At 37.2% G+C, this 11,518-nt stretch overlaps 1 protein-coding gene across 1 annotated transcript in view; it reads right to left on the bottom strand.

Moving 5' to 3' along the window:
- Positions 1–209: 209 nt before the first annotated feature.
- atrnl1b (attractin-like 1b) overlaps positions 210–11,518 on the bottom strand; it is an 80,754-nt gene continuing 69,445 nt past the window's right edge. Inside the window, exons 27-29 of the mRNA XM_067575537.1 lie at positions 10,705–10,812; positions 3,225–3,339; positions 210–2,288 (exon numbers count right to left, since the gene is read on the bottom strand). Coding sequence (XP_067431638.1) covers positions 2,164–2,288; positions 3,225–3,339; positions 10,705–10,812 — 348 coding nt within the window. The 3' untranslated portion in view covers positions 210–2,163. The remainder of the gene's footprint in view (positions 2,289–3,224; positions 3,340–10,704; positions 10,813–11,518) is intronic.

Here is an 11,518-nt window from a genome sequence, read left to right as displayed (position 1 = left end):
GTCCCTTTCAAGAGAGAATAATTATCTTTAGCTCAGACTATCAGCTGGTGCTGAGTAGTGGGCACCAGAATGCAATTACACATTGAAGGTTCAAGCTTAAGAGACAATAACACTAGACAGACAGACAGAAGGAGAGGAACATCAGGAGATATAATAGAGTTCAATGCTTGTATCAAAACCACATGAAAAAACACCAGTGCACAAAAGAATTTCAGGTCTATTTTTTTATTTTCTGGCATGTTGTCCATCTTTAAAATACACTGAAGATTACTGATATGCAGTTTCTCATCTTTTTTTTCATGTTACAGTGAGACCCTGATTCCTGTGTAATGACACTGTCATAGGATCACTTTACAAACACAAAATAAGAAACACATTAGCTGGCATACTATCCTTATGAAATGCATCATAATGACCACTTTGCAACACAAAGCAAGACAATGCCCATACAGTCCTTAAAGATGCACAATTCAAAAATAGTTGACGTCAAAACAACTGGTTTGAGCCAACGATAAAATCAAGTTAAATGCGCTATTACACAGGAATCTGTTAAATATCAAAACAAAACATATTAACAGAAATGCTCTTTTCACAAGTGTAGCAAAAGACTTACAATTGATCATAGATATAATAGTAACAGGTGACAAGGCCTAAAATAAATGATAATCTCTCGCCATTCTGTCATAAAAACCTGACAAACACATGAAATCTCAAGAGATAAAGAGTGACAAAGACTCACACATTTGTTCCAACAAGACACTGTACAGCTGAGGGGTGGAGTCGGGGCTAAAAATGGTCGACAGCTTTTAAAACTCTGCAGATCAACACGCCCCCTCCTTAAGTTGATGGAAAGCGTCAAGGCATTATAAAAAGGTAACATAACTCCTTGTACTCAAAGATGGAAATAAGGTCATAGCTTCAGAGGACTCTTTAAAAAACTTACAAAACAAACTAGTAAACAGCCAGAGGAGCGTGATGTCCCTGGTCTAATTTTATTACGCAGACGTCTTTTCTCCTAAGCAGCTTCCACCCACCAAACTGATCCAAGGACAAGTTCAAAAAAGCCTAATGTCAAAGTTGCACAGCAAAATGATAAAATAAGAAACTACAGTAAAAGAACTGACCAGAACTTCAGTGTTTCTCCGCGTTATGCAACTACTTCTACAGCTGAGCACGCTGAAAAATTCTGGTTTCTTATAACAAATTAATCTTCCAGTTTGTTAATAAAATGAATCGTACTTTTCTTAGGCTTTGGAGACTTCCATGCTTTCAGTTTTATGATTTGTTCGTGCCTCCTCCGGTTCGCAAGTCTTTACCCACATGCCGCTGGTAGTGATTGCAGTCTCATGTCTCTGCAGCATTTAAATATGTATTTCACAGAAAATACAGACTTTAGCTTCAGCTGGGTGGATGATACATACAGTATGTACAGCAAATGCTAAAACAGATCATTGATGGTAATTGGCAAAGTGGTGTGTCAGAACACTTTCATGTGGTCACGGGGCATTAAAAAGAGTCCTGGCCTAGCGCATAGCTTTTCCCACAAAAAAGGCAGAGTTCATTCAATCCATAAGAGTCAGGCTTGTCATAAAAACTAAATGCTTTAGCACCATAGAATACCACTTGCTGGCAAGCAAAAAAGAAGGACAAAACCCATAGGCAGCATGTACTGGATGTCTACCAGCAATTTTCAACTGTATGACCTTTGCTTTTCCCTTGTGCTGAGCAAATGGATGATGAGGTGCCACGAAACATTTACGACTGAAGCTTCAATAGGTGCAGATCCTCCCAATTAATCTGTCTCTGATGTCACTGCTAGCCACTCATCAGGCAGGTTTCCTCTTAGGGTAGACACTAGACTTTGCCATGAGGTTTGTAGCCCAGAATGTGAATATGTTGTTGCGGAGCTTGGAGAAGGATTTCTGATCACCAGAGGTTGATATATGCGGAGTACAGTACAAGGGCAGGAAACGTAAGAATAGTTGTGCTCCTGGGACTTGGCAAGTTTCAGTGAGAACTTGAGTAGTAGCAGCCAAATGAAATCTTTTACATGTAGCCATCTCTTCGTCTCTGAAACGGCTTCCAACCGGGACCTGCGACAGGTTGGAACAATATGACCTCAGATGGTATAAAAAGGGACCCAATGGACTCATGTGTTGAGACTCAGACGCAGGTGCCTTGGTGTGCCGGAGGAAGGGCCTTTCGGTTCTTTAAAGCCTGGGACTTCTCCTTAAAATCAGTTGGTTTCTGCTGTGAAATGTCTATCAGTGCACTGGCAACGATGAGTCCTAAGGAAGAGGAAAAAAGACAAGATAAATATGTGAGGGTGGTGAAAAAGATGAAGCTCCTACAAATTGTCTCTGTCAATTAGAATACCAAATATATCAGGTATGTTGATGTTTTCAATTGAGGCATGAAATCAGCTTTCAAGAGCAAATGTTCCTTTTTCTTGGGATTGTAACCACATTTCTAGCAGCAACATCAGGGATAAAAGGAGAAACTCTTCCACTGTACAAGATAATAATATTTTATTGTAATGTAAATTAATGTTTATGATTTTATGTGTGCTGTACAGTATGCGATGTGTGCTCTGTGTCATATTGTGGGGTGTTTTTATTTTTAAATGTTTGTTATGGATTTCAACAATAATTGACATCCATGCATGTTTAAAATGAAATGGATTGTTAGAAATTTAATGACTCACTGTGTCCTGCTCACTTAGATTTACACAGACAGACCTGTGGTTATGGGGATGTGAGAAATTTGTAGTGTTGGAAGGTTGTGCTCCAATGTTGGTATGTAGTGAAATATAATTGACTAACCAGTGTTCATAGACTTATCTATTTAAGTGATTAAATTAGACACATTTGGCATTGTCAGATAAACAATAGACAACAGCCTGATTAGACATTAATATGAAGAGATGATGAGTATCTTCATCTACAATGTTGTATTATTGGCTTTAAAAAGAATCATGAATCAGATGTACCCACTTAAAAACAAATCATTTAAATTAAAATCTTCAAAATTCAGACATAATATACAATGTTTTTCATTAAACCAACATTTTTTTTGCTAATGGTGCTTACTCTAAGACTCACTCACAATACTGTATAGCTGATAAATGTGCGACACTCGTTTCAAATTCATAATGAAAAATCAAAACATGTGAACCACAATAACAAAAACTGGTGACACTGGTTACAGTTTGCGTAGTTTGTTACCTGACTGGCCTGGTGGAGGCAAGCCTGAGGGCCCAGATGGCAGTCGCATGAGGACAGTCAACACAGCAGCTTTCCCTCCTGAACACGGCTCCATCGCAACTGGTTTAGGCGCACCCTGAGAAAAGAGATGGAATAAACAAAAATCACAAATGATTATCTCGACACTATTTAAGGACAACGATGAAAGAATATTTTTAAAATTGCTTTCCAAAAAAAGAAAAATGCTCACTGGTTGGTTCGTTAGATTGTACAGTAAAAATATTGGACTGTGAAATCCATCAAGAACAGATGAATGCTTTGGGAAATGAACCACTGAAAAGCTACAGTATGTATCTGGCATTGAAAAACTGCTACTAATAATAATAATAATAATAATAATAATAATAATAATCTGTGATAAACTGCAACATACAGAAAGCATGAGAACATATTTAAATGACTTAATAGGTGAAGAATTCAGGATTTCTCAAGTGCTTTACCAACCAAGCTTAAAAATGATGCTTAGTCGTGTTTACAGTTTTCTGTAGCAGCCATTTAATTCTACTTTTTGGGGACCAACAGACCAACAGTCACTTATATTAGCTGCATGAGTTGCCGCAGTTAAGATGCGACACCCTCCTCCTGAGACAAATGGTTTGATTGGTCACACAACAAAAACACTTGTGTGTGTGTCCCTGTCAGACAGTCCACGTGTTGAGGCAATGACCTACCCTCTGAGTTAATGGCCAAAACTGCTTGTCTCAAGCGTGAAAAACATGTCATCCTGATAATGAATGTCAAGGGTTTCACAGCATGTTTTGGATGAGGGGGTCGAAATTGGGGAATAATAACATGTCTGAATAGAACTGACTTTTTTCTGCCTGGATTTAAAATGGAGATGAGAGAGACGGCAGAGGCAAAATTGAAGAAAAACAGGGATTCACATGCATATGCATTAAAACATGAGAGTCAGTGAGTGCGATATACAGTTCATATCAACATGTTCCACTGGAATTTGCTGTACATTTATCCCTGTGTTAACAGCAAAAGGAAAACATTATTGCTAATTTGTGTATTTGGAACAAGCACTGACTCTAAAAGCCTTGATATATCACTGAATATATACAGTATATTAAGTACACAAGACACAGCGAGGGTCAAATGTTACATGCAGATTTGTTTTAGCTATCAAGTGAAAAAAAATACTTGACATAAAACTGTGATGTAAATTAACGTCAAAGTACTGTTTCACCTACTCTTTGAAGTGTGGAGTCCTTCAATCAAGAGTAAGTGCAATCTCCCTTCCTATGAAGCATGCAGTGTAATTTCTCTTGCTACTGCCAATTAAGTTTGGCATTTCAAATGCCACAGTTCACAACTATGTTTCTAAGTTAGGGGGTTGTCATATGCATCAGGCTTTTTCTTTGTATTTGCAACCTCAAAGCAGGGCTTTAAAAGCAGTTCATCATGATGAACCTCATAATACAGACAATATGGATAACCATGTCACAGCACACAATGGATAAGTAGAGGAAATTCTGAGCTAAGAAATGGTAAGCAGTTGTGTGACAACAGGCAGCTAGAAACCTTTAAACATGAACTGAAATGAATAACCAGTGCCAAAAGAGACAAGTAGACAGCTAACTACAGTATTTATAAGTAATACTATGTTATGTGCTAATATAACATTTGACATGGTTACAATTTCTTAACTAGCTGCTAATAGTAGCTAGTTAGCATTGTTCAGCCAAACCCTTCCCAAATATACTGAATACATGCATTGGCTATTGTATTAGCATGTTTGTTAGCAGGCAAAAAAAAGGTGTTAGTTTGTTCAAAAATGGTTTGGGATCTTTAGCTTACTGGTATTTTACTTTTTTTTATTTGGGAATTTAGCTAACTGATGCTGAAAAAGGAGGGAAAAGGTATGATGTGGACAATCTTTTGGGGCACATTTTACTGGAAATTATTTATAGTCCAGATAGAGGGGCTAATTAATGAAGCTAATGATTAGTTAGCTTAACAATGAGTTGATATTAATGTTTTAAACCACTATGTCAAACTTTGCTGAAATGCTAAAAAGTAATAACTATATATTTTGAGAGGTACTGGGTTTGTCCATCAAAAGAGAGCCCTCTTTTGCAGAAGACGAATAATTTGCTGAGGTTATGGATGCTGTCAACATTTGCCCTGGTTGTTTTGCATCTGCTGTACTACTAATCAGCTGGAACTAATAGAGAGAGATGGAAAGATAATGGGAATGGAGAGCAGGACAAAAGTATGTTTTTTTTGTTCTTTTTAAAGGAAGATAAGACCAAAGAAAATAACATTAACTGTTACTGACACAAACTTTTAATTGTTAATGAATGGTTAAACTATTCTATGAAGACCAACATTTATAGTTTTTACTCTTCATAATGTAATGAGTGAACACATTACGAAGCCTGATGCTCCCTTTCACTGTATTTTTCATTTAAATATTATGTATATTTAGCTTTAAAACTAATTATCATGCAACCCTGAATCAACTATAAGGACCTAAATACATTCATTAGTGCAGGGGGCCTCAAGTATCTAGACTACACATCAAGTCTAGTTGTCTCTAACCTACAACTACTAGATACTACATCTAATGATCTGAATGACTCAAAACCTTGTGTAAACAAAAACAAAGAGGCTAAAATTCCATTTTAAACATGTGAGTCATACTGTACATAAAATACATGTTTCTGTATTACAGGCAGGATGGCGTCACGGAATATGACTGTGTGTGCATTGCTGCTCAACCTAATTAAGCCACATGATCAGAACACAATATTCTCATGCATCTGCCCAGGTACATCCATGATCAAGGGGCACATATTATATCTACCGCTGACATACAAAGGCAATTAAATTGCCAGCCATTTCAAGACCATTCAAGTGATTCTGCTAATGAATAGCTGCTGTATATAAACCACATTCATGCAAGAAAGCTGATATAACCTACGCTGACTTTTGATTAAAGCAGATTCCACTGCGAGCTACATTTACAGTGCACGGATCACTGGGTCAAACATCATTACAGCTGTTCCAAACAAATCAGTAACACTTAGGCGAAACTCTGGTTTGTAAAACCTGTAACAGCAGCAGCATCACTCCTGTATGGCATATTAATTAGAAATACTGTTTCAATCTTTACATTAGCCACTCCAAGGTCATCATGAGATACTCAAATCTCTTCATCTCTGCTCTGCCTTGAACCATGTCCAAATAGTAACCTATAAATTAGCTCTTGAATATACAATATCACTATTATCAGCTCAGTTTTGCTGCTGCTGGGCTGTTTACACTGCCTTAGTACACTGCTAATTTACATATTATATATAAAGTTAACTTAAGGCTGGGCGATATCTTGAATTAATTTGATTAATTAACATTTTTGTTTTCGCATGATGTGTAAAATGTCTAAATTGAAAAAAATCGAGTTATTACAATATGCACAAAAAGATTATTTTTAGTAACATAGCAGTGTATGCACTGTTGGGCCTATTGAAGATGTACAAAGGAAAACATTACAGTGATGGAAACAAACAATGCCTTCTTGCAATGCTGGCTTTAAATGAAATGGCCAAAAGATGGCTATGCTGAGAATTCCACATTACATGGCAATTGTACATTTTTTGGAACTAAACTGAACCAAGCATTGTGCACCAATGTTGTGATTCTTGCAAATAAAGCATAAATAACACTGTTTGTGTAAAAGGGGGCAATAATGGCAACAACCTCCTTTCCATTTGCTCTGTACAGTGCTCATATTAATCTGGGATAAAAGTAGTACTTCATTCCTTTTCAATCATAGGGTTGTGTTTTCTATCACAGCTTTTTAAAATTGCTCTGTCCATTTTGATATCTTCCAAAGAAGGTTGACACACACACACACTGCATTTCAATTAAGCCTTAATAAAGAGCAAGGACCACATTACGGTCATTCATAAGCATCCAGGCACATAAACATGCATTCACACATTCCCGCATATGTGTATACAGACACATAAAAGCGCACACACACACACACACACACACACACACACACACACACACACACACACACACACACAATGTATCTGCTTTCTTTTCTCCTGCTGACAGGTGTCATCCATCATACTAGCTGTTCGTTAGTGGTTCCATATGTTAAACGCCGGCCATAGTGAACAGAGACATCTGTGACATCGAGGCCTAGGCCGGCAGTGTTTGGGTCTGATTGGCTCTTTGGCCAACAGCTGCTGACATCTTGGTCACTAAAAGCGATGTCCATCTCTAGGGGGTTTAAGCCTACCAAAGATGGAGGAAACATGCACGATCTCTGTTGTGATTCCCCCCCCCTCAGTCCAGATGGAGAGTCTACAAACATCTTGTCTCAGGGAGCTGCTATCAACTAATGCAGCGGGATCAGTGCTGACAGTACAGTCAGAGAATCTGGTCTTAAATGTTTTCATGTGTTAAAATGGGAGCATGGGGTTATAATTGTACTGCAAGCCATCTTTGTCATTTTTTTCTGTACGCACTGTATCACTACATACTGTATGTATATTTTGTTTTTGGAGTAGTTATGATACTAAAACTTATTTTTAAAGTTGTCCCTTAAATACATTGTCCCTCAGTCATGGACACTGACTTGGAGACGATCACAGTGAGCAAAATGAACAGAGAATGTGTTGATACACAGTATAATCTGTCTCATTTTGTCATCAAATCTAATGTGTGATTTTTAAGATGAATTACTATCTAACCAGCATCTCCTTCCATTATGTACATCATCAATGTTTTGGTATGTTGTTTGTCTTGTCTGCATTGAGTCAGTGACAGAGTGGTCTGAGATAAAAGTAACAACAGAGCCGGTGACACAAATAGGAAGCCACTAATGCTAGCCTGTCATCAGTGTCCTCTTTGACATCAACAAATATTTCGAATAGCTAAGTGATGCCAGATGCTGACCAATTAACGTTTATAAAAGAGAATTAGGTTCGTTTCATATGGTTCACCTTCAGCTGGTCCTATGATGGTATGTGGTATGTGATGGAGCTGTATGTGCTCCGACATATGCATTTGTAGATTTGAAACCATGTAGATTGGATTTTTTCCTCAAAGAATAAGTCCAAAATACACTGTTACATATTTAAACACCTGGCAAAGGCTATGATGTGCTATAGCTGAATTATGATAATGTGCTTCCACTTTTGTTGTGTTTGAATTTCTATTTTTCTGTGATGTAACTGTTTCATTAGACTAACTAATAAACAGTCAGAGAGATAGCTCCTTAATGTGATTAATTTTAATACCTGGGAACTTAAATTAAGAAGAATTTTAGTATATTATAGTAACAAACACTTTAAGAACTTGCATGTGCATAAAAATGATACGAAACACATATTTTCAATTTAAAAATATACATTTTGTAAAGTTATTCCTACAAGGTATATGTTTAGGAAGTGTATTCATGTTATATTTGGCTTTTACAGTTCTGGAACTGACATCTCATCAGATGGTGATGCTGCTATCGTTGAATGTCATTTGAGACCATTTTTGTGCCACCAGAAGCTGCTGGTACTGAAGTGGTAAACCAAGCAACACTTGACTAAGTGCTGTTTGATTAATTAGGTTTAAATTAGATTTACCACTAAAACCCTCATCACTCATACGTGTTTTTAAAATACATTTAGGCAATGTACATATATGAGTATTGGACAAGAAAGTTGCTTACTTGTACTTTTGTATGCTGAATTTACCCTGTACTGTATGTTTTGCTAGGTGTCACTGAAAAATGCAGTGTTTTTGTGAAATAAATTTAGGAAACAAGGATGTGAATATTTCTAACACAAAATTCTCAAGTGCTTTCTGCAACAATATGTTCAAAGGAACTTCCTTAAAAGCTGCACAGACATCTAAGTAAAAGAAAGTCGAGCCTTCATATGTTCATTCTGCATTTTGAAAGGGTCAAGAAACAGAAGACTGAGGATGTGTTTTTTTCCAGTTATCATTTCCAAAACAGCTTGGGACATTGTTTACGGCGATACTCTCCAGTGGGCGCAAAATCTCAACCATAATGCGCTCTATAACAAATACAGCCTCTTTGGTCTTTAGGAAAGGGAGGAACGCTCCTGGAATTAATTATTCGGATAGACACTACGCACATGTCCCACAGACAAGCACCTAATTAACAGTTTACTTAGATCAAGGCTGGTAATATTAAAGCAGTGGTTTCCGACACCATTCAGACTGAGACTGTATCTCACAGGTTTAAAAGTGCGACAGTAAAGTGCACTCTGAAAGCAAAGAAGCATTGTTTTCCTCCTCTTCTGCTCTTTACATTGCCCTTCACAATACCATAATGCATGGTGAGTACCACTCAGCACTACACTAATAACTAATGTAGTGCCTCTTTGCTGGTTGCCACAGTGATTTTATTTCTCTCAGCGGCAGGTGACACTGAGCTGGCGTTGGGTGAGGAAACACTGTTGGTCCTCTGATGTCAATTTGAGGATGTAGCACTCCATATTGCTTTAACCTATGCTTTTATCCCATGTGGCATTGAGCCCTAGACTGTGCTTAGTGCCAGACTTCTTTTTTTACTTTCTATATGTATGGGAGGTATTTACATCATAGGAATAAAGAGGAGAAGCGGCAACTGGATGGTACAGAAAATACTCAAGACATGCAAAAGTGTATGAGCATCTGAGGTATAATAACAAGTTAATCAATCAGATTTTGAGTGCAAAAACACCACGCAGCATGATCCCAGTAAAAGAAACCCGAGAAGAATTAGACAAAATGAAAACATGCAACAAAGTTCAGACTGGAGAAGAAAGAACAATAGTACAAGTAAACCATCAATGTTCCAAAAACTGTCCTGACGTCACCATTTTAATATCAAACCTAACATTCTCCAATTCGGTGATGTTTTTGAAAGGAGTGATCGTCTTTTCTTTGTGAGAAGATAAAAAAAAAACATGAATAAAACTTTTGGCTTCATGACATCACTTCTCATAAAAGATTTGTTTCTCTCTCTCTCTCTCTTTTTTTTTTTTTTTTTTTTTTTTAAATCGATTGAAAATTTTCAGCAAGCCCGCAGCAATGATTGCAGCGGACAATTCATCTAAAAGGAGAGGGACATGGGAAGAAAGACCATCACTGGCAGCTTTCTTATTGACGTGGGGAGTGGATAAAAGGCAGACATATTGCGAGTAAAGGACATAAGCTTTTCGAGAACAGTACAATAAGGTCTAATTAATGTAGCAGTACAAAGCTATGCAACATTCTGTATACCAGTAGAGGAACTTGCTTGTATCACAAGACAGATTCAAACCTTTGAAAGACTCTAGCAACTGCAAACAGTTCAACCTGAAGACTTTGGATGGTGAAATATGAGAGCTGCATTTTACAATAATAAAAACGAAAGAAATGCGTCTAAAGACATATTTTTGTCTGTATGTGTGTGTAAACAAGCAAGCACAGGACTCACATCAACCATCGGCTGCAACATTTCTGTTTGTTCTCCCCTGGCGTCCAGCGCAACAGCAACTGAGGCGAATGGACGACTGGCCATCTGCTGACGCTCTCTCATCAGTTGCTGTAAAATCAAACACAGGTGAAAGATGAGCACAAAATAGAATGTTAGTCTAATTAAACAATACACAATTACATTAAGGAGAAAAATGCTACGTTGAAGTAATAACAAAGACACATTTAGTATACATTATTTACATTGAATATATATCATAAATATTAAAAAATCAAAGGAAGCAAAAATCATCCAAAGCGTTCCTATTGATGCATAAAAAACAACAAAAAAATGACTAATAGTGAGCTATGCAATGAGATCCAACTCATTATTGCGAGAAATATGTAGGTTTTCTCAACACATACAAAAAATAATTGTTTTCAATAAAATTGACGGTCACTGATCCAAATGTCATCAGTATTGTAATCATAATACTGTGCTGAAGATGCCATGAAACATTTTACAAGAACACACTTCAAAGGGTTTGAGGGTGAGAAAGAAAAAGAAATTGAAAATGAACAACTGCGGTCCGTCACAGTGTTCATGCACAGTAATCTACACCCTCTGGGCTATTACAGTATGAAGCTAAAAATCAATAGCAAATATCAATGGGGAAATGCTGAAAGACTATCCATAAACATCCATGCCCTATGAACATGGGGATTTATTTTGTGGCCCACATTTCTCAATGATCCCCAACATAAACTGATAATTTCCAGTTGTGTGATCTTTCATTTTGTGATATAATATTACAAAATTGCAGCAACCCATCCCA

This window comes from Thunnus thynnus, chromosome 20 (assembly GCF_963924715.1).
Source record: "Thunnus thynnus chromosome 20, fThuThy2.1, whole genome shotgun sequence".
Lineage (NCBI taxonomy): Eukaryota > Metazoa > Chordata > Actinopteri > Scombriformes > Scombridae > Thunnus > Thunnus thynnus.
The sequence above is the reverse complement of the archived record's forward strand: the minus strand, read 5'-3'. Positions and strand labels throughout refer to the sequence as shown.